Genomic DNA, 24,829 nt, shown 5'->3' with positions numbered 1-24,829 from the left:
AATTTTCTATTTTTGTTATATTAGTCACTTGGATAGATGTAAAGTAATATCTCAGAGTTGTTTTAATGTACATTTCTTTCATCCTTAGTGATTTAGAACATTTTTATATGACTATAGATCACTTTGATTTTGTTGTCTGAAAACTGTTCATATTCTTTGAACACCTATCAATTGGGGAATGACTTTTATATTTGAGAATGAGGCCTTTATCAGGAATACATATTGCAAAATCTGCCCCCACTCCTAGTTTTCTGCTTTCCCTATAATTTTGATTACATTGCTTTTATTTATGCTAGTTTATACATACATACACACACACACGCACGCACACACACACATTTCATATATATAATTTATTTATTTGCTGAGGCAATTGGGGCTAAGTGACTTGCCCGGGGTTACACAGCTAGGAAGTATTAAATGTTTGAGGTTATATTTGAACTTGTAGTCAGAGGACTACAAGGCTGGTGCTCTATCCACTGCGCCACCTAACTGTCCCTAGCTTATATTTTTAAAGAAACTCTGGGCCCTTAGGGATACAGAAATTAAATTCTATTGTTCTCAAGTCAAGGTATATCACTCAAAAAGTATTAGATTCAGGTTTCCAGGGTAAATGATGCATATTACAAGAATAAAAATTGTTCCGTTTGTTTCATTCTTGTACTTAATAAAACTTGTTGATTAACTCTTTGATCATATCTGGGTCCTTCCTGTCCCCTTCCCAATATCTAATTTTTTTTTCTTTAGATTCAATAGATGTCTAAAATAGGAGGTAGAACTATTGTAATTGTTATTTTTTCTTTTTTTCTTCTAATTCAGTATTGATTTTGATATTTGCTTTACTGTTATGGCTATAACTATTCATTTCCTATCTTGATTTTGCCAATTATACTTTTTAATGGTATTGTTTGAATCTTGGTAAATACCTTCTAGCTTTTTGAACAAGAAAGTAATCTCATGTATCTACATGAATCTTTTGAGTAGTCTATAATTCTAGTCTTTTTTATTTCTTGATACTAGGCTATATTTTTGAATGTAAGAATCACTATCAGGCCACATTCATATTGCAATTTCAAGGCATTTATGTTGAACTTAGCTTGGAAACTTCAGTGAAGTTATTCAAAAAAGTTGTCTACTCTATTCTCTATATTGTGCATTGTGCTATAAGTATGCTCATAGTATCTTATTTGCTTACACTCATCAGGAACCATGAAAGAGAAGATGACCAAGGCCCTCATAGCATTGTTTCCTTTTTATCTTTTGGTACAAAATGCAATGACTTTTGCTCACTCATTTATTCACCTTTCTTCTAGCTCTGAAGTCAAGCCCTGGATTTAGATTCCATACCTGATGTTTATTACTTGATTAGGCAGCAAGATGGAATAGTAAATAGAAAACTGGAGTAAGAAAACCTGGAGTAAGAACATTGTTATTCAATTGTTTCTGACTCTCTGTGACCCTATTTGGAATTTTCTTGGCAAAGATACTGGAGTGGTTTGTCATTTCTTCTTCCACTTCATTTTACAATTGAAAAGTTGAAGCAAATAAGATGAAATGATTCATTCAGGTCACAGCCAGGAAGTATCTGAGGCTGAATTTGAACTCATGATGAAGAGTCTTCCTGATTCTAGGCCCTTTGCTTTATTCACTGGGCCATTCAACTGATTTCTAATTCAGTCTCAGCTCCTTACTAATTATGTGTCTCTGGAAAAGTTACTTGACTTTTGCCTCAATTTCCTCATTTGTAAAATGGGGAAAATAATAGCATTTACCACCTTGGATTGTAATGAGGATAAAATGATTCACCACATGTAAAGCACTTTGCAAACCTTAAAATACTATATGAGTGTTTCTTATTAATATTATTATTTTCTAATTTTAGATAAATCATTTAGACTTTAATTGCTCATCTATAAAAACGTGGCATTGTTAGGTGGCCTCATGTTCTTTCAGATTCCTTCCAGTCCTAACCCTGGTCCTATGAACATGCACAAGTCTTGTATAACTGCAACTGTCTTCTGATTTTGTTTATGGCAAGATTAACATTACAAATTTAAACTCCTTGGGAATAGGGACTATTTTGTGTGTGTGTGTGTGTGTGTGTGTGTGTGTGTGTGTGTGTGTGTGTGGTATTTTTATCCATAACCCCTAACAAACTGTCTTGCTCATAGTAGACTCTTAATAAATGTTTGATGATTGATTAATTGAATATCAATATAGATATGATTCAGCAAGGAGTAGGTCAACATTTATTGGTTGTGAAACAATGATCTTTAAGACTACCCAGATTACATGAATGTTTGTAGATGTTTTAAAATCTGTGATTATATAAGCCCTCTACCTCATGTTTTACCTGGGCAGGGCTAACATGCACCCGATATTAGGAAAGACTGTGGGCAAAGGGAAGAGTAACTACCTGGACAGGTATGCAAAATTAGAATTTGGAGAGAGAGAGAGGCAAGTATAATTTCATAAGGCAGACTTGATTAGAACTAGGATGTCTGAAGAGAGCTAAGCTCCAAAGAATTGAGATGAGTATGTAAACTAGAGAATTCAAAAATGAAGCTCTCTATAATAGATTAGGATTCCAAAGTATAGAGAGTGGCAGAAAATTTGTCCAACTCAATATCACCAAAGTGGTGATGGCTTATATGACATTACCAGCTAAAGTGGACATATTTGATTGGTCACAAAAACAAGTACTTGTCATGCTCTCTTATGACTCAGCCAGATTCACTAAAATATCAATCTTAGATATTTTGCTTAAAGGAGAAGCAACCTAGATATGGCAGGATTATTTTGTGTTTTTGTCTCTTTCATAAATCACTACACCCCCCAAAAACCCCAGAATTAGCTTGTGGACCAAATTTCTGATAATGGGTATTTTTGAACTTAGCTGGGTTTAGACCACAGACATTTAGATTGCCACCAGTCCTATACTTGAAGATCTTCCCACTTTGACAAGAATCTGCTAGAACTTGTAGTTTACTGACACTGACTTTGAAAACTCAATTACTGTCACCCATGATGACACATCAAAGTAGGCCATTCGTGGATGATAGTAGATGCTACTGTATAAAATATAATACTGTAACAGTGATGATATTCTTTAGGATTATCAATTTTTTTAAAGTTAGTATGTCCAGTTTCTCCTTTTGTAGATGAGGATAATGAAAGGAGAAATAATTTGTTCAAGATCATAAAGCTGACAAGTGATGGAGTTTTGTAGCTGAAAGTGACACTCCTTTCTGAGTTACTTTTCTAATAGTAGGATTTGCACTGATCTATCACCATTCTTTTCCCTATTATCATCATTAATTATAAAACAAACCCTCATTGTGATCAAAAGTCCTGTTGGTGCTTAAGAACAGAAGCATGTAATCTGGGTAGTCTTAAAGATCATTGTTTCACAACCAATAAATGTTGACCTACTCCTAGCTGAATCATATCTATATTGATATTCAATTAATCAATCATCAAACATTTATTAAGAGTCTACTATGAGCAAGACACTTTGTTAGGCACTACGGGTAGCTCTAGGTAGTCATGAATCTTAACATAAGAGTGAAACTGCTAACTAGCATTTATATAGCTTTTAAAAGTTTGCAGAGTACTTTTTATATATGGTTTGTTATTTTAGGTAGCAAGCTAGGTGGTGTAGTAGAGAGAGCACTGGACTTGGAATTAGGAAGTATGCTTCTGCATGAGTTCAAATTCATCCCCATATACCAGCTGTGTGATCCTGGGCAAGTCACTGAATTCATTTTGTCTTAGTTCCTCATCTGTAAAATGAGTTGGAGAAGGAAACGTAGTATCTTTGCAAAGAAAAACCTAAACTGAGTCACAGAGAGTTGGACATAACTAATTAACTTAACAATAAAATGATTTTAGGAATAACCTCAAATTTTACAATTCCTAAATTCAGTAACTTATAGCATACTGTCATTATGTTACCCCCTAATTCTTGTTACAGAGGATATTTTAGAAGGATTTGCAATTAGGATCATCATAATTAATTGAAAGGATTGGCCAAACTGCATCACTAATGACATGATTGTGGTTGTCAGAAATCTTAGATAAAGATAGTGATACATATCGACAAAAGCTTGATGTATCATATTCACAAACATAATACTATTGTAATAGTGACATGTTTAGTATCTGAACATTAGAGAGAACTATTCGGCGTCTACTTCACAAGATCTATCCTCATTGGGTTCAGAGCATCTATCTTATGATATAGAAAAAAAGCACTAGATTTGTAATCAGAATACCTGCATTCAAATCCTAATTTTTGGAATTATTAGTCAAATAACTAATGTTAACAACTCTGGATCTCATATATAAGAATGAGGATAATAATACTTACCTGGGAAGCAATGTACCTTGGGGAAGAAAGTCCTGGCTTTGGAGTCAGGATGACTTGGATTAATACTTGTTTCTGAAACATAGCAACTGTGAAATTTGTTCTTTGATCCAATGACACTGACTTCCTGCATGTTCCATGAAGAAGACACTCTATCTCTTAATTTTGGGCATTTTTTTTTTTTTTTTTTTGGCTATCTTCCATGCCTAGAATGCTCTTCCTGTACTCTAACTATTGACTTCCTTTTTGTTGTTCAGTTATTTTTCATTCATGTTCAATTCTTTGTGACCCCATTTGGGTTTGGGATTTTTTGTTTTTGCAAAGCTGAAGGGTTTGCCATTTCCTTCTCTAACTCATTTTACAAATGAGGAAACTGAGATAAACAGCGTTAAATGATTTGCCCAAGATCACAAATATTTGAGGCTGGATTTGAACTAAGGAAGAGAAGTCTTTCTGACTTTAGGATCAGCAAGGATTCTATCCACAGTGCCATCTAGCTGTCCTTGGTTTCCTTTATGTCCCAATTAAAACCCCATCTTCTACAAGAAGCCTTCTCCAACCCCTCTTAATTCCAGTTTGTTCCTTCTTTTAATTATTTCTTATTATCCAAATGTAAACCTTGCTTTGTATTTATTTGTTTTCAGGTTGTCTTCCCCATATATTAGATTCCCCCATGTTGTCATCTTTTTGTATCCCCAGTGCTTACTTAGCATAGTGCCTAGCATTTACTAGGCACTTAATAAATAATTGTTGAATTGAACTGAATTGAATTGAACTTAAACTTTCAGTGCTCCAGGCATCTCTTCAAGACTACATGTTACAGATCAATTTCTTATCCACAATTTATGGTCAGAGAGTTGTCTAGATCTTAAGGCACTGAAAGTTAGTAAACAGAGATGGCTACATGGCACAGAGGATAGAGCACAAGCCCTGAAATAAGGAGGACCTGAGTTCAAATCCAGCTTTCAGACAAGGTTTCCTAGCTGTGTGACCCTAGCCAAGTCACTTAACCCCAATTGCTTCAGCAAAAAAAGAAAGTTATATCATGTATCTACACATATACACAAGTTGTATCTGTTAAAGAAAGTTATATATGTGTATATAAACACACATAACATACATTATACATATGCCTTCCCCCTCACCTGTATCTTCTAGGATCTATAGTTTCCTTCAGGACTCACTTTAAGTGCCTTTTTTTTTTTTTTTTTTTTTTTTTGGCTGAGGCAATTGGGATTAAGCGACTTGCCCAGGATCACACAGCTAAATTTGAACTCAGGTCCTCCTGACTTCAGGGTTGGTGCTCTTTGCACTGAGCCATCTAGCTGCCCCAAGTGGTTTCTTCTTGATAAAAACTTTTTCCCATACTCAGCTGCTAGTGGCTTTTTCCTACTCCCTAAAATTTTAGGTATACATTGTATATACCTTTAAATATATATGTTTTCTCCCTCTATTAAATGTTAGCTATTTGAGGATAATTAAGTGGTGGAAGGGAATGGAATACTAGGCCTGGAATTAAGAAGGCAGGGAGTTCAAATCAGCTTCAGAGACCATTGAGCTGAATGACCACTTAATATCACTTAATGTTTAGTTTTGGTTTTTCCATCTATATGCAGGCACAATTACAGCTCCTACTTCCCAATATTGTTGTGAGAAATGAAATAATGTTTGTAAGGTGTTCAAATCCAACCTTAGATAATTAGCTTAGCTTAATAGCATCTACTTCTTGGAGTTGTTATGAAGATAAAATGAGATAATATTTGTAAGGTGCTTTGCAAACTTTAAAACACTATATAAATCTAGTTATAGTTATTTTTATTATTTTGCCTATAGTCTCAGAACTATATAGAGTCTAGTACATAGTAAGTGTTTCAATAAATGTTTTTTGTTTGATTAATTGGTTTGTATCAATTAAGGAATTTTCTGCATCAGCAGTTCCTCACATCAAGGAAATCATAGGTTTAGATGAAGAAAAAACCCATCTCACTTCTCTAAATGTCATTACAAAGATCAAATGAGTTGATTAATGTAAAGTACTTAGTAAACCCTAAAGTAATATATCAGTTATTTATTACTAGCTCTACTCATTCTCATTTCCAGTCAGGTAGGCTGCTCTGGCATTTGACCATCATTAACCATAATCAGATATACCTAACAATTCCATGGCCTTCCTCCAGAAGATTTCTATGAATTTGACCTGTCCTCCCTTTCCAGTCTCAAGTGCTACCATCCACCTCATTTCTGGGTTAACAGTAGTTTTGACATATCAAATCTTAGAATTTTTCCAGATGTACTTCAATTTAAGCAATGATATATGGGGAGATATGAATTATACAAAGCATTTAACAGATTCTGTTTACTTTAACAAATTCTTTAGGCATTTATTAAGTCCCTATGGTGCCCAAAACACTGTGCTTGGTATTACTGAGGGAAATTCAAAAATGAAAAGGACAAACTTGACTTTTAGGAGCTTATAGTCTAGAAAGGAAGATATGATAAAAAACAAAAACCCAAAACTCTAATTCAGAACTTGGTAGGTTAAAAGCATAAATGAAATGCAAATGAAGTAGAATAACTTCAAAAGTGGGAGGTTTTAGTTATATCTGGAGATTTATTTACTTATTTTTTATTAAACCTTTTTTTTTTTTTTAAACTCAAAACATATGCCTGGACAATTCTTCAACATTAGCTCTTACAAACCCTTTCCCCCATGACCTCCCCTAGATGGCAATAGTCTAATTCAGGGGTCCTCAAATTACGGCCAGCAGACCAGATGTGGCAGCTGAGGACATTTATGCCCCTCACCCAGAGCTATGAAGTTTCTTTATTTAAAGGCCCACAGAACAAAGTTTTTGTTTTTACTATAGTCTGGCCCTCCAACAATCTGAGGGACAGTGAACTGGCCCCCTATTTAAAAAGTTTGAGGACCCCTGTCACGCTAATATATGTTAAACATGGTAGAAATATATGTTAAATCTAATATATGCATACATATTTATACAATTATTGTGCCACATAAGAGAAAAAGTAAGGCAAAATAAAATGCAAGCAAACAATAACAAAAAGAGTGAAAATGCTATGTAGTGAACCACACTCAGTTCTCACAGTCCTCTGTCTGGGTGTAGATGGCTCTCTTCATCACTGAAGAATTAGAACTGTTTTGAATCATCTCATTGTTGAAGAGAGCCATGTGTATAAGAATTGATTTTCATATTATTTTATTGTTGCCATGGACAATGATCTCCTGGTTCTGCTCATTTCACTTAGCATCAGTTCATGTAAGTCTCTCCAGGCCTCTCTGAAATCCTCTTACTTGTTGTTTCTTACAGAACAATAATATTCCATAGCATTCATATACCATAATTTATTTAGCCATTCTCCAATTGATGAGCATCTATTCATCCAGTTTCCAGTTTCTTACTCCTACAAAAAGGGCTACCACAAACATTTTTGCACATGTGGGTCCCTTTCCCTCCTTTATGATCTCTTTGGGATATAAGCCAAGTAGAAACACTGCTGGATCAAAGGGTATGCACAGTTGGATAACTTTTCTAGTATAGTTCCAAATTGCTCTCTATTTACTTTAGAAATGAGGCCTTTATCAGAACTTTTGAATGTAAAAATGTTTTCCCAGTTTATTGCTTCCTTTCTAATCTTGTCTACATTAGTTTTGTTTGTACAAAAACTTTTTAACTTAATATAATCAAAATTATCTATTTTGTGATCAATAATGATCTCTAGCTCTTCTTTGGTCACAAATTCCTTCTTCCTTCACAGGTCTGAGAGGTGAACTATCCTATATTCTTCTAATTTGTTTATAATATCATTCTTTATGTCTAGATTATGACCCCATTTCAACTTTATCTTGGTATTCAGTGTTAGGTGTGGGTCTATACCTACTTTCTGCCATACTGGTTTCTAATTTTCCCAGGAGTTTTTGTCAAACAGTGATTCTTATCCCAAAAGCTGGGGTCTTTGGGTTTGTTAAACACTAGATTGCTATAGCTATTGACTATTTTGTCCTGTGAACCTAACCTATTTCACTGATTGACTCTTCTATTTCTTAGCTAGTACCAAATTGTTTTGATGACCACTGCTTTATAATATAATTTTCGATCTGGTACAGCTAGGCCACCTTCATTTGCATTTTTTTCATTAATTCCCTTGAAATTCTTGACCTTTTGTTCTTCCAGATGAATTTTATTGTTATTTTAAAATATTTTAAAATAGTTTGATCAGTATAGCACTAAATAAATAAATTAGGTTAAGTAATATTGTCATCTTTATTATATTCGTTTGACCTATCCAAGAGCACTTGATATCTTTCTAGTTGTTTAGATCTGATTTTATTTGTGTGGAAAGTGTTTTGTAATTTTTCTCATATACTTCCTGACTTTCCTTTGGCAGATGGATTCCCCAAAATTTTTTATACTATCAACAGTAATTTAAAATGGAATTTCTCTTTGTATCTCTTGCTGCTAGATTTTGTGAGTGATATATAAAACTGCTGATGATTTATGTGGATTTATTTTATATCCTGCAACTTTGCTAAAGGTGTGGCTTATTTCTAATAGCTTTTTAGTTGATTCTCTAGGTTTCTCTAACTATACCATCATATCATCTGCAAAGAGTGTTAATTTGGTTTCCTCATTATCTATTCTAATTCCTTTAATCTCTTTTTCTCCTCTTATTGCTAAAGCTAGCATTTCTAATACAACATTGAATAGTAATGGTTATAGTGTGCAACCTTGTTTCATCCCTGATCTTATTGGGAATGGTTCCAGTTTATCCCCATTGTATATGTATACCTGGAGATTTAAAAGGAAATTAATAAGGAAAGAAGGATTATTCTTTTTTAAAATAGTACACTTTATGAACGAGATCTTTTTTAAAAGATGAGTTCCTCTTGTGTTCACTTAAATGTTATCCTTTCCATCTTCACCTACAACACATCTGTTGCATAAAATCAGTTCTACTAGCTTAGTTGCTCTGACTGTCTGTGTTTCTAGGATTGATAGGCTAAAAAAGTGAGAATGAGACAGGATGTTTGTCTCAGGAAATGTCTAAAGACATCTATAGCACAGGGGTATCATGGTAAAGGTTATTGAGATACTAAGATATAATGTTGCCACTGTTCTTACCTGGAGTTAATCATAGAGCCCACTTGCACTGCTTTGAAGTACTAGCATTGGCAGTAAGGGGCTATGTGTCCTTTCTGGTGATACCGTGTTTCCCCGATAATAAGACACTGTCTTATTATTATTTTTTAGACAGAAAAACACCAGAGGGCTTATTTTCAGGGGAGGGCTTATTTTAATGAACATTGACAGCAATTTTAATAAACAGGTAAATGTGAACAAAAAAGTACCTTTATTCAATAATGATCATGTCATCTTCTTCAACAACATCGTCATAAGTGTCCATATCCTGAATTCCTTCCTGGATGTCTTGCACCTCTATAAGAAGTGGATCCAATCTGTCATGTCCAGCAATATAGCTCTCTTTAAATGAACATGTCTTATCCAGGTAACCTGCTCGTAGTGCCTTGGCGACACAGCTGTCAGTAATTTTATCCCATGATTTCTTCACCCAAGTCACGACTTCTTGCAGACAGGGCTTCACAAAGTTTCCATGCTGATTTCTTTCCATTCTATTTTCAATGTTGTCATTGACTTCCATGCACAAATGGTCCTTGAATGGCTTGTTTATTGCAATATCAAGGATCTGGAGATAGGCAGTCATTCCTGCAGGAATCATTACTTGATCTATTCTTCTCTCTGCAAGGAAGTTCTTCATTTCTTTAGTGCGGTGAGTGCTGGCTGAGTTCTTCTTTTATCCTCCATCATGCCCCCTGAGTTCTTCTTTTATCCTCCATCATGCCCCTTTGATCCTCCATTATGCCCCCTCACTCCCGCTTACATACTGGGTTTTTATGTTGTCCTGCCTCAGCTCTCCTCCGCGGCACTGCTCTCAATGGTGCCAGCAAACAAATCACTGGGGAAGAACAGGATGACGCGCTCACTGCTGCAGCTCTGATTGGATGCAACTCGGAGCATGGAGTGCGTTTCACCCGGGGGAGGAGGAGGGGATGGTGCATACAGAGGGTACCGTAATGTAGCATGTAGCACGGGGGATCACCTTCACTACAGTAGCAATCTCAATAGGGCTTATTTTCAGGGGAGGGCTTATTTTAGAGGAATCTTACACAGTAAGGGGAAGGCTTATTTTCAGGATAGGTCTTATTATTGGGGAAACACATTAGGATGTCTGAAATAGAGAAAATCACTGGTTCTTAGAGTTTCTGTCTTCTCCTGGAGGCCAGGACCCTATCTAAGTAAAAGAGTGACAAATTCCACGATCAGTTTGCAGCAACAACAACAAAACAACTTTCTACTGGAGGCATGAGTAAACATTAAGCTTTATTGAGTGGGAACTGTACTGTAGTGTTCACTCTTGTCACAGAAGTGTTGCTGTGATGAATTTAAAAAATGCAAACTATTCCTTTCTTAGGCTTCTAGTAATTCTATATCTGAGGATCTCTGTGTCACAGGAGAGGTGATGGGTTCAATGGCAAATGATCCAATATAGGGTTAAATATGTGCAATTTTTCTAAACATATGCTGTAGTCAGTTTAAGCGAATATTTGGGGCCATGCATGTTTGTTCTGCAAATTCTGCCTTGAAGAAGGTCTGGAATCAACTTTGTTCCTCACACTGGCAATTGTTACTTACTAGAAGAATAAAAGCTCTTTGAGAACAAGAACTATTTTGTTTTTATCTTTGTGTGCCCAGTGCTTAACATATAGTACCTGACAAAAATAGGTACTTTGATATATGCTTGTTGAATATCAATCAGCATCTTCTTTACTATTATGAAATTCAAATGCAATATTCCCCAGCCTTGACTAGAAACTTGGGTCATTTATGGTTAATTACCTTTGTCACTGTGAATAATTGATTCCATGTGTTATGGTTATATAATTCAGACCCAAAAGATAGAATAAATACTGGAATCAGAGTTTATTATAGATGAAGTCTGTAGACTTGATTTTTGACCTTTCAGAGAGGAAGAAAGAAGTGTCCTGCAGAGAGAGATGGGGGTCAAAGGAGAGAAGCTACCCCTCTTTGAAAGTCATAATTTGCTGCCTGCTCAGGGGAGAATTGAGAGAGAGAGAGAGAGAGAGAGAGAGAGTGTTTGTGTGTGTATTCGTACACCTACACACAACCCACTCTCTACTCCCCACCCTTCCACCCCCCATACACCAAGAGATGAGTATGGGAATGGAAATGACCTATTTTGGAACTTTTCTGTTGAGTAGGAACAGGTTAGTGATTAAAAGTGCCACCTAGATTAAATTGTATCTGTTGAAGTTGGAGAAAAGTTTCTGCTGATACTTTTGACACATTGAGTCTAGGAGGTTCCAAAATGTCTGAATATAAAGTCTTTTTAAAAAATAAATTTTATTGATACCTTTTGTTGTTGCATCACCTACATTTCCCACTCTCCCTCTCCTAAACAGCCCATTCCTTAAGATAAAGAATAAGGTCCTCCAAATATGCAGAGAAATGATAGGTATGTCTTCTTATAGCTGCTGATTTAAAATATATATATATATATATATATATATATATATATATATATATATTCTGGCTTTCCATATGATAACTATCAGACCTGTGTTGGGGGTGGGGGGAGGCATAGCTCACAAATGAGAAACCACTATTTTATTTTTTAATAATAATTTTTTAAAATTTCAAAATATATACAAAGATAGTTTTTTCAAATCACCCTTATAAAATCTTGTGTTCCAATCTCCCTCCCTTCCTTCCCCCACCTCACCCCTAGACAGCAAGTAATCCAATATATGTTAAACATATGCAATTCTATACATATTTCCAGTTATGCTACACAAGAAAATCCAAATCAAAAAGAAAAAAAAAGACAAACAAAAAGCAAGCAAACAACAAAAAAGGCAAATATACTATGTTGTGCTTCACATTCAGTTCCCATATCTTTCTGGATGCAGATGGCTCTCTCCTTCATAAGTCTATAGGAATTGACCTGAATCACCTCATTGTTGAAAAGAGCCAAATCCATCACAGTTGCTCATCACATAATTTTCTTTTTACTGTGTACAATGTTCTCTTGGTTCTATTTTCTTTACTTAGCATTAGTTCATGCAAGTCTCTCCAGGTATTTCTGAAATCATCTTGCTGATCATTTCTCATAGAACATTAATATTCCACAGCACTTATATTTCATTACTTAATCATCCATTCTCCAACTGATGGGCATCCACTCAGTTTCCAGTTTCTTGCCACCACAAAAAGGGTTATTACAAGCATTTTTGCACATGTGAGTCCTTTTCCCTTTTTTTGATGATCTCTTTGGGATATAGGCCCAGTAGAGACATTGCTGGATCAAATGGTATGCACTATTTGATAACCCTTTGGACATAGTTTCAAATTGTTCTTCAAAATGGTTGGATCAGTTGACAACTCCCCTAAATGTTTTAGTGTCCCAGTTTTCTCACATGGTCTCCAACATTTGTCATTAACTTTCCTATCTTAGCCAATCTGAGAAGGTGTGTAGCAGTACCTTAAAGTTGTCTTAATTTGCATTTCTTCAATCAATAGTGATTTAGAGCATGTTTTCATATAACTAGAAATGGTTTCAATTTCTTTATCTGAAAATTGTCTGTTCATATCCTTTGACTATTTATCAATTGGAGAATGACTTGTAGAGAGACCACTTTTTTAATTCAATCATAAAATTTAATGCAAAACTCCATCTTCTGATTTTATACTATTTCCTATGTCTAGAATGTTCTTCCTCATCTCTTGGAATCTATAGATTCTTTCAAGGCTCAGCTCAAGACTTACTTCCTTCATGAAGCTTTTTCTGACATAATTCCCACCCCAATTGTTCCTCATTTATTAGTACTATTCCCCCAAAATTACTTTGGAAATGTTTTAGATTCAAAACAAAATCCAATCCCTCAGTGTATATGTTGTATCACTCCCATATACTATAAACTCCTTAAAGACAGGGACTTTTTTGTTTTGTTTTCTGGATATCTAGCACAATGATTGGCATACAGTAAGTATTTAATAAATGCCTTAATAAATAACATGAGATACAAATAATCTAAATTATTTTTCCAGTAACTGGGGCAATAGCAGAGGTCAGATCACTATAATTTAAGTTTTTTGACTCCTCAAGAATTACAATAACTATTTATGTTTATATAACACTTACAATTCTATAAGATGGCTATGGTAGTTATTGTTTCCATTTAAAGAAGAGAATGAGTCTCAAAGAGATTGTGCCGAAGTTAAGGAAAAGAAGCATGGAAAGAGTATAGAATGGATGTGAAGAATTAAAATGGATATGCTATCACTAAGCCTCAGTTTTCATAACTATAAAAAATGGGATAAATAACTTATACTTTGCATTCCTTAGGTTTACTGTGAGGAAAATGTTTTGTATGGTATACATTTATTTTTTTTTTTAATGATTAGTTATTTTATATTAGATTATTTAATTACTGTGGGTGCACCACCTTTGAATGGCCCTCTTTGATTTAGTAGGAGTTGCTACAGAATGACTGTCTCACTCACCTTCCCTGCCACCCTCCCTGCCATCCTTCCTATCCTCATCCTGCCACTCTCCAAAAATCAACCTCCTGCTTATTTGGTGATGGTCCTCTCTGGAATTAAATTGTTTAGGACTTCCAAGATAGGTAGATTGATCTCCAGTCTATCACTGGCTCCCACTTAAAGCAATTCTTGTTTGATTAGTGTTCTGATGTCATGGCCTCTGAGAACCCAAGATAACCTCTTCATCATTAAGAAGTATTAAGAGTGGGACCTTATTCTTGGTAAACTTTAAAAAAAGAATATAAAAATGTCATCAATCATATTAAATTATGTATAAGAACATGAGGTCAAACAGGATGAACACAGAGAGGACTGGTGAGACTTACATGAACTGATGCTAAGTGAAATGAGCAGAACCAGGAGATCATTATATACCTCAATAACGATACTGTATGAGGATGTATTCTGATGGAAGTGGATTTCTTCGACAAAGAGATCTAACTCAGTTTCTGTTGCTCAAGGATGGACAGAAACAGCTACACCCAAAGAAAGAACACTGAGAAATGAATGTAAACTGCTTGCATTTTTGTTTTTCTTCCCGGGTTATTTTTACTTTCTGAATCCAATTCTCCCTGTGCAACAAGAGAACTGTTTGGTTCTGCACACATATATTGTATCTAGGATATACTGTAACCTATTTAACATGTATAGGACTGCTTGCTATCTGGGGGAGGGGAAAAACCGGAACAGAAGTGAGTGCAAGGGAAAATTATAAAAAATTACCCTGGCATGGGTTCTGTCAATAAGAAGTTATTAAATTAAAAAAAAAAAAAAAAAAGAACATGAGTTTTTCTGATTTCCAGATCCATTTCTCTTTCCATTATTCCTAGGTAAGTAGGGAGATGAATTTCTTTTTTACATTTAACTCTTTTCCTCTATCCTCCTTCACCTCAGTTTTATAATCCAATTCAATTTAAATTAATTCAATCTAATCCAATTCAATGTACCAAAATTTTATTAAGCACCCTACTGTGTGCAAAGTATTAGAAATCAAAAGATAAAAATAAAAAATAAAAAAACTCAAATCTTGCTTTTAAGGAGCTTACTTGTGGGGGAAATACAGTATGAAGACAGATGACTATTTCATCTCTCATTGCAATTAATTCCAAAATATTTTTTGACATCTATTCTCTTTCAAGAAGGTCCAAATCTTCAAATGACTCTAACCTTTGAAAATCTCTCCTACATCCTTTAACCTCTATAATTACTTAGTCCATTCCTTAGACTGAAAATATATTATAACTATAGAACTCCTACCATTTCTGCAACAATAAACAAATCAGGAAATAATAATGAAATGTATGTAGATGTAAACTGTTGATCTAATTTAATACAAATTAATTAATTAATTTAATACAGTGTTTTTACAATGTATTGTTCTGCATGGGTGAAAATTTATTTCCTATCTGTCCTATTTTGTTTTGTGAGGAGGTACATGTACATTTGATTGCTTGCTAAAATCATTAGTCATCTCTTGGACCATCAGATTCCTAATTATTAAACACAGATTATTTTCAGTTTTACTAATTTTCAGGATTTTTGGATTCTGTTTTCAGCTCTGTATGAGCCTGAAGGGTCTTTCAACCCTTCTGTGTCTCTTTTTCTTTATCTTGAACAATAAGGGAATCTAACTTTATCTCCAGCAATAAGCCTTGATCTCTAGGGGGAATAAAGCTTGTCTCCCAATCCATGTCCTCAACCTAGCTTTTGTTCATACTATATCCCTTGCTTAAAATAACCATCTGGCACTTAATTATTTTAAATCTTGTAGAGTGAAAAGAGTATGAGAATTACAAGATCTGGGTTTTAATTCTATTCTTTCACTTATTACTCAGGTCAGCGTGATCATAGGCAATTGATTTAACCTCTCTGAGCTTCACCTTTAATATGCAATAAACTCTTAGCAACTCTCTTCCTACATTATGACAATGAAATATTTTTTTTTTAATTATTAGGAGTTACAGAAATGAGTTATTCCTTTCTTTCCAATTCCAGGAAAAAGGATCCCAAGGTTAACTACAACGCATTTCACAATATGGTTTTTTGGTAACTATTTTACTATTTCAGGAAATGTTGGAATGCTTTATCTCATTTCCTCCTTTTTAGCCTCCTCCTCCACTACTGCCATCCTTTTGCCAATCATAAGGTACCCTTTCCTTTCCTTTTGCACTTCTATAATCTTGAACCATGAGCAAATTAAATTCTGTCACTTGCCCTGGATAGGCAACTTCTCTGTGATTGCTTACTATACTCATCCCTTTCCAAAATAATCTTCCTCTTTCTATGTGTTTTCTCCCTCTGTTGTTATTCAGTTGTTTTTCAGTCATGTTTGACTCTTAGTGATCCTATTTGGGGTTTTCTTGGCAAAGCTATTATATGGTTTGCCATTTCTGTCTCCAGCTCATTTTACAGATGAGGAAATTGTGAAGTAATTTGCCTGCTAATAAATGTCTGACACCAGATTTGAACTCACAAAGATGAGTTTTTCTGACTTTCCTGACTCCAGGCCTAGCAAACATTCTAATTACAGTGCCATTTAGACTCCTTCTTCTAGAATGTAAGCTCTTGGCAAGCAGGGACTTATGGTTAATTTTTCATTTCCATCCACAGCAATGAGCACAATACTTGGCACATATTAAGTGCTTAATTTTTCATTCATTCATAAATGTATATACAAGGAGTTTACAATTAAACTAACAATTAGTTGTGAAAAGATAAAAAAGTGGTAAGTGGAAAATCCGGTGAGCACTATACTTGCAACTGCTATGTGACTTCGTAAAGGGCCATTATTGTTCAAAGTGGTCAGAAAAGATTTTTTGGAGACAGGATTTGAACTGAACCTTAAAGACAGGATAGAAACTTGATGGGTAGAGAGGAGCAGAGAAGTTTGTTATTGGCAACAAAGAAGAGTACAGTGAATAGCCTAGAGTTGTGGATATTAAGGGTCATAGTTAAAGGAAAATGAAATATATTCTTTAGTTTATGTGGAATATTCTTGATGGGAAAGCAGTGGGAGGATGAAGTTGAAAATAGTAGATTAGAGGACCATGATATAGATGGTTTGGAATGTCAAACTAAGGATTTTATATTGTAGGTATTAGTTAGATACAGCATGCATTTGAGCAAAGGATTATCATGAAAACCTGCCTTGAAGAGTACTAAGCATATAGCAAACATCCAATAAATTCTTGTTTAAATTGGGTTGAATTGCCTAACTTCAAGTTTGTTGGGAAGGCTACCTTAAGAGCCTGTTAGAAGACTTTCTGAGAAGCGCAGCTTCCCTACTGTAGGCACAAAACCCTAATAGGGTCCACACACTAACAAAGATATATAGAATGGCATCAGAAAAAAAAAAAAGTTAGAAAAAATATCTCTTGAGCCTACTTTGGTTGCAGATACCTTGTACCAATGGGATACTAGCAATGGAATCTTGGAATTACAAAATCCTGCCAAGTAATAAACTTGAAGAAAACAATTGGGAGAGAAAAATATTTAGGAAACCATAAGTGGAAGTCTGAAAAGAACCAGGCTCGTGTATCCATAAGGAGAAGGTAGGAAGAAGGGAGGGTGGATTCTGCTACCAGAAGATTCTCCAATCCTCAGAGAACACAAGTAGGCCCAGGCAACCTCAGTGGGACACACCCACTGCCCGAGGTGATGGGGGAGGGGGGATAATAATTTTCTTCTTTCCTGAAGAGCCAAAGTGATATTTTTCCCCCTTAATAGTTAGGTATTTTGTGTTGTTTCGTGAGGGGTGGTCGTTCTCTAGGGTAGTTTCCTTTTAATTTTAGTATTTTAAAATCTTAAACACGATGCTCCAGAACACATGGCCCATAAAGTGTTAATTTCCTTTCTTTGATTATTACAAAGCTTTCCAGATTTTCCAGGTTCTCCCTCGGATATTACCGTCTCGAAACACAACACATACAGGCAAGAGCGCAACACACTCGTGTCTTCGGTATTGTTTCTACAGCTTCGCTTCCTCCCCCCACCCACTTAATTTTTGTTTTAAAAAATCCAAAACTATTTTGCAGCCTGGCCAAAGAAAGGCCGGGAATGCCCTGACTGCCTGGGAGTTACTTATCTATTGTTCTCTGCCACACCCCTGTTGAATATTGATGTATCCGTTCAAGCAGCGACTCCGAAACGGAGACCGAGAAAGGGAACTGGTTAGAATTTTTTTTTTCCCTTTTAGTTTACCCAGAAGTGCTTTGGGGTGTGTGTGTTCGTGTGTGCGTTTCCGCTGGTTTTTCCTGTTGGAGAAGGAAAGGGGGAGCTGTTTTTTTTCTCTCTCCTCATAATCTATTTTTTGTCCTTTTTTCTCCTCCTCCTCCTCTTTCTGCTCCTCCTCCTCTTTCTTCTCCTCCTCTTCCTGGGTTATCTTTGTCTGGCTCACTCGGTCCCTGAACTCTCCCCAGCGCTGCAGCCCCGAGTCATTGGCCAGTGTGGATGTGTGTTGTGCCCTCCAATGCAACAGCGGCAGCAGCAGGACCGGAGGAGGAGCAGGAGCAGCAGCAGCAGCAGCAGCAACGATAGCAACATTAACAGCAACAGCAGTTGCTTCTGGAGGACTAAAAAAGAGGAGGCATCGGCGTTTCCGTGAGCTTCACTTCGCCCAGGCAGGAGAAAGAAGAGGAGCAGTTCGGTGCTTTTCTTCCCTCGCCGCCGGAGAGCAGTCCCCGAGGCCCCAGCCGCTGCTTTTCCCCCACCCTCAACCTTCCTCGCCAGTTTCTCCGAGAGAGGAGGGGGGCTTGCAAATGCTAACACGGCCACTGGGCGTGGAGGAGACTGAGGCTTGAGCCGGGAGTGGGGGAAGAGTCTAGGTGCCGTTGCTGCCACCTCAACATGGTGTAAATCCGCTTCCGACACTCCACGCTCCCAGTTTCTTTCTCTCTTAATCTTTTTTCAACAGATACACAGAGAGACAGACAAACAGATACACACACGTACACACACACACAGACGGGGGGCGGGGGGAATCTCTTCTACGGGAAGCGAACAATCCAGCGGCGGCGGCGGCGGCGGGGGCAGCCTCAGCGCCGCTTCCCAATGAAGAGCAGTCCCCGGTTGGCGGGGATCATCTCGGTGTGAAGAGCTACTGCAATCGACAGTTCGCCCTTTTTTAAAAAATCAAGTTTAATTAAAAATATATACATATACGTATATACATTTTTTTTTTTTTTTTTGCAAAAAGAGAAGATGGCGAACGACTCCCCTGCAAAAAGTCTGGTGGACATAGACCTTTCCTCTTTGCGGGTGAGTGCAGGCGACAATGAAGCCTATCTCTCCCTCCACTCCCCTCCCCCCCCCCCAACTCCTAACCTTATTCCCTTCAGTTTAGAGATTCCTTTCCCCAAGCCCTCCCTTCTTCCTCTTCCTCCCCCTCCTCCCAATCCAGCCCTCTCGGGTCCTGCCGTGTATGTGCGCCTGAGGTTGGGGGATGGGAGGGTGGGGGTGCTGCTTCTGTCGGCCTCTGCCGTATGCCTTGCTGCCTCCCTTCCTGCCCCGCTCTGGGTGGTGAAGCTTGGGCGAGGTGGGAGGGGTAAAGTTGGAGGCTGCTGGGCTGGTGCTTTTCCTTTGTTTGCATGTATTGGCATGTGCGTGGAAAAATTAGGGCGCAACAGCTGCACCCAACATCCTCCAGTCTCCAGACACCGTTGTGTTTTGCTCTGGTTTTTTTTTTTTTTTTTTTTTGGCAAGAACCCCCCCTCCTCCCCCGCCCCATATTCCCCCCTCCCCAGTACTCAGATCTCTACAACATGGTTTGACAATAAAACAACTTTTTTGTTCCTTAGCTTTAAAGATAAAATTAATTTATTTTGTATGCCTCTCCTCTTTTAACCCCACCTCCCCCTTTTAAAAAACAACAACAAACAAATCTTCCCTTCTTTCCTTTCCAGGATCCTGCTGGGATTTTTGAGTTGGTGGAAGTAGTTGGCAATGGCACTTATGGACAAGTCTATAAGGTTGGTGTCTGAGGTCCTCTTTGTTTATCTTGACATTTTGGGGGAGGGCAGAAAGAGTTCTTAACCGATTTGGCTACACCAGCCGATCAAGTAAAGTTTAGGAGTTTTTCCGCATTATTTATTTATTTATTTTACCTCCCTAAATACTGTTTACTGGCATATTGGCCTTAACGGACCTCATTTCCTGTCTTTCAGATAGGAAAATAAACTATTCTCTCTGGCTTGTACTAGAATAAGAATAGGAGGGTAGGGGTGGGACAGAGAGAAAAGAAATGCTTTCATAAAATAATTTTTAAAAAACCCAGTTGAATTTGTGTAAGTTAATTAAAATTCAAGAACGTTTTAATAGTCAGGCTTTGCTTAGGTTCATATTAAAGCACTGCTTTGGCCTTTTTGAAATTGTCATCTTGTTTCCTTGTTTGAACCTCTTCCAAGTGCTCAAAGTGCAGTTTAGTATTAACTGGTACTGTTTTATAACAGCTTGGTGTTTATCATACAGTGTATTTACTGATGAATACCTTGATTGGGATGGGGACAAGGGACCCCAATCCAGAAGATTTAAGCAATAAAAGTAGGAAGAATTACATTGTGCACATTATAAAATCAGAATTCCAGTAATAACCTGTTTAATAAGTACATATTTAAAACAGAAATCACACTCATCTCTAGTCTGTTTCCTCCCCTTCTTCCCCCCAAATGAACAGTAAATAGAACAGACAGGTCTTGAAGACTGCATGACTTTGCAATGAGTAGCAGCTACCTTGGGTGACTAACAGTTATCATACATAGTACAGTTTAATTAATAAGTGATCTTAGAGAAGAAGCTTATTTTATGTAGCCTTTTATTAAGGGTTTGCTAAGTACTTTCCATGCAACTCTGTTAGGTAGGTAAGGGAATTTAAAATTTGTCCAGTTCCATACCCTTCATTTTGTATATGAGCAAAAAAGTTCGCCAAGGGGCTTGTCCAAGTCTCACATACTAAGTCTCAGAGCAGGGATTGATATCCAGATCTTCTAACTCTCAGACCAGTACTCTATACAACTTGAGAAGTATGAACAAAATTTTGAAAACTTAAAAGGTTAAGTTCTCACTCCTTTCTAGTAATGTTTTTTCTCACTCATATACCAGTCCATTCTAGTGAAAAAAAATTCTACGACTATTTTTTATCTAACAAATGCATTTGACTGGTACAGGAACAGTTTTGGTTATACAAATATTGAAACTTTACCTTTTGTACTTAAGAATACAAAAATTTAGAATCACCAGGTGTATTTTTACTTTCTCATTTAAAGGCTAAATTGGATATTTAGAATCTTAAAAGCCTAGAATTTTATAAGTGGAAGTGAGCCTTAGGAATTCTTTAGGTCAACCCTCTCATTTCCCAGGGACTAATCATTTATTTTCATTCATTCATACATTCATAAATACATACACACATATGTGTATATATATGAAAATGTTTTTTATCATCTGAACTTTCTTCATTCACCTCCAGTAGATTCTGAACCCTCTGAAATTAAAATGGATGTTCGAGGATGGTTTCATGAATGAATTAGCTTTTTTTTTTTTTTTAGTGTTAACTTATCTAGGTCTTGGTAGGGAGTGGGAGCATTGTTAACTACTGTAATCTGCTTTCTATCTAGAAACAAATTTGCCTAATTCAATTTAGAAGTCTTGGGAAAATGTATCCTTTCTAGTGTGTTGTAGCTTCTGAAAGCCCAGATGAATTAGTTTAAATGAATGAATTCCTTTAAGACTAGCAAAATAGTAACTATAGAGTGAGTGCTCACCCTAACCCACTTCTTGAAGTCAAATCTAAGTTGTTAATGGACATTTCTAGATGATTTTGCTAAAGTGAGTTCACCTATTTATCTAGTTCAGGTTTTTGTTTTTTTTTTTTTTTTTTTTTTTGAGAGGGGTTGGGAAGTGTGGGATCTTTATGGAAGCTTATTTCAGGCCAAGAAAGATTCTTTGCATCAACCTGGTTTTAAAATAACTCGATGAAAGAATACATTAAGGTGAACTAGAGATTGGGCATGTAGGGCTGCAAAAGTAAGATACTTGTTAAAAGGAGCTGGATGGGGGAGGGGCTTTTTATTGGAATCCTTAGAAAGATTTTAAAACAGATTTATTTAAACTTTTTTTTTGCCCTCAGGATTCCTTATTTGTTTTCTGCTTCCCTCTCTTTTCTTTCCCTAATTCCCTTTTTTGATTTTTGAAACAAATTGAATGAATCTTGGGGCAGCTAGGTGAAAAAGTGGATAGAGCATCAGCTTTGCAGTCAGAAGGACCTGAGTTCGAATTTGATCTCAGACACTTAATACGTCCTAGCTGTGTGACCCTGGGTAAGTCACTTAACTCCAATTGCCTCAGCTAAAATACAAAAAAATAAAAATTGAATCTTATATTTGGGCAGTACTTGGACTATTTTGTTTTAAGTCTCTATGACTATCAGATTTATTCAGGTTGAAGGGATATTGCTAACCATGCAAATATAAGTAATTCTAGGTAACTGTGATTTTGGCATACAAAAGAAGCTGATGATACTGACATAGAGGTTTGGTTGGATCATAAGTGATCCTATGTGGAAAGATCATTTCCTCAGTGCAACCTGAAAAATATTTCCCATCTTAGAAAACATTTTCTTAAAACATTGCATTTTCTTACAACAATTTTTGAAACTTAATTCTTGGTACACTTACAAAGTATTTTTTCCAAATTTCTTTGGATAATTTGGTGATATAAATGTAATAGGGAGTATTAGGTAGTGCTTATGAAGTATCAGGTACTGTCCTAAATGCTTTACAGTGATCAGTTCAATATTTCCTCACCATAGGCCTGGGATGTAGGTGCTGCTATTAGCCCCATTTTATTGATGAGGAATTTGAATTGATTCAGTGACTTGCCCAGTGACTAGCTAATTGATTGTCCAGTATTAGACAGCTAGTAAATGTCCAAGTGTCCAACTTAATATTGAACTCTGGTCTTTCTGATTCCCAAGCCCACTACTCTTACATTTGGTAACAGTGATTATTGCCGCTTTAATTCTTGGTGAGTGCTAAAAGTCCAGATGGGATCATGCAAAAAATTATGTGGGTATGTAAGAATGTAAGTGGGCATTGAGTAACTTAGAGCTTTTATTTTCTGTATTGCCTGTACAGGCTATGTGATCTTAGATAAGTCATCTCTAAGTTATTGGACAATTTTCTTGAGATTTTAATTTGCAGAAAAGGTGCTGAACTGCAGTGATAGAAGGTGCCATTGAAAATATGGTCTGTTGAGTGTTTATCTTTGCATAAGTGTGCTTAAACTATTCTTTTCCACTTGATTTTTCTTTGAAGAAAGTTTTTTTTAATTCCTAGAGATTTGGTATGTCTTGGGTGAGAGGGCATATTCTGGTATTGTTTAATTGTCTATTGCAAATGCGTTGGAAGAGGAATTTAAAAAAAATTTTTTTTAAGCTTTTATGTGTCTTTAGAGTATTTTTACTTTAGTTGTTTGAATTTTCTTTCTGTGTAATTGTTTTTATAACATTAGATAAGAATGTTCTATAAAGCCAAGTGTTTTCATTAGGGGAATGATTGTAGAATGCTTCTTCAGCAGGTTATATCAGCTGATCTTTGTTTCAGTGACATGTGTAGACTTGTTCTTAAACATGAGTTTCCTTCTTATTACGTAGATCCTGAATAGTTGTATAAGGAGGAAGCTCCAGTAGACATGTGTTCCCTTCTATTGCTTTGGTCATTTGAGCTGCAGAAAACTTTATATGTGACTGTAAAGCCCTCTGTAAATGTAAGCTGTTATGATTATCATTTAGGTTGCAGTTATATAAAAATCCATTCCAGCTACTCCAAACTTGCTCTTTTTTTTTTTTTTTTTTAAAGACTGGAAGACTTAAAAAGAGAAAATTACATTCTAAATCTATTTTCTCTGTATTTGTTAATATACATACATTAAAAAAAATACAATTATCTTTCTGTTTCTTCTCTACTTCCTATGCCTTCTAGCCCCAGCCACTCCTCAACCCCCAACAACATTTCTTACATGTTATTTAAAAATAGTTCTGGAGTGTGTTTTATTTTTATTTCAATATGTTTAATTTAATTTAATTGTTTTAATATGCCACAATTTGCTTAGCTAGTACTTTCTTATGGGACTTTTTTTGGGGGGTGGGGGTGGATTAAGGATCCTAGAATTTTCTTTGCAAAATTATAATTTTTTTGGATTATTTTTTTGAGGTATATATCCTAAGGTCACTAAGAACTTCAAAAAATGTATTATTTTGAAGTAGACTGAATTAATTTGTGCTTAGGATTTTTTCCTAATTGAATCATTTAATTATAATAATATTAATAATAATAGTAAGAATACCAAATAGTATTTAGTGCAGTACCCACTGTATGAAATATCTTATTTCATCCTTACAACCGCCTTGGGAAGCTATTATCTCCATTTTACAATTGAGGAAACTGAGGCAAATAGAGATTAAGTAATATAGCCAACATCACACTGATAATATCTGAGACTGAACTTGAAATCAGTCTGACTCTAGTATTATATCCATTGTACCACCTAGTTTGCCTAATATATCTGTTGAGGATGGTTCTTTCTTAAAAACTATGTGTAGTTATATATCTTATAATATAAGAGAGACCTTAGGATGTTTCCTAGTCTAGCCCTTTTATTTTATACACTAAAAAGGTAACAGGCTTAGAAGGGTTAAATGACTTTTAAGTTAAACTGATAGTAAATGGCAGAGTTAAATTTTGAACTGAGGTTTTAATGTTTTGTCCCTAAAATCAATTTGTCCCTAGATGAAACATTGAAATAAGGTTTT

The 24,829-nt window shown here is 36.0% G+C and overlaps 1 protein-coding gene across 9 annotated transcripts in view; it reads left to right on the top strand.

The window, feature by feature from the left end:
• Positions 1-18,238: 18,238 nt before the first annotated feature.
• Positions 18,239-24,829, top strand: part of MAP4K4 (mitogen-activated protein kinase kinase kinase kinase 4) — a 227,039-nt gene continuing 220,448 nt past the window's right edge. For 2 of the 9 annotated variants that reach the window (XM_051984343.1, XM_051984340.1), the window contains exons 1-2: positions 18,250-19,281; positions 19,926-19,991. In XM_051984343.1, the coding sequence (XP_051840303.1) occupies positions 19,225-19,281; positions 19,926-19,991 (123 nt within the window). In that variant the 5' untranslated portion in view covers positions 18,250-19,224. Of the gene's footprint in view, positions 19,282-19,925; positions 19,992-24,829 lie in introns of all 9 variants that reach the window. The other 7 variants (XM_051984341.1, XM_051984344.1, XM_051984346.1 and 4 more) reach the window with 7 other exon arrangements.

Source organism: Antechinus flavipes, chromosome 3 (assembly GCF_016432865.1).
Source record: "Antechinus flavipes isolate AdamAnt ecotype Samford, QLD, Australia chromosome 3, AdamAnt_v2, whole genome shotgun sequence".
Classification (NCBI taxonomy): domain Eukaryota; kingdom Metazoa; phylum Chordata; class Mammalia; order Dasyuromorphia; family Dasyuridae; genus Antechinus; species Antechinus flavipes.
The sequence above is the reverse complement of the archived record's forward strand: the minus strand, read 5'-3'. Positions and strand labels throughout refer to the sequence as shown.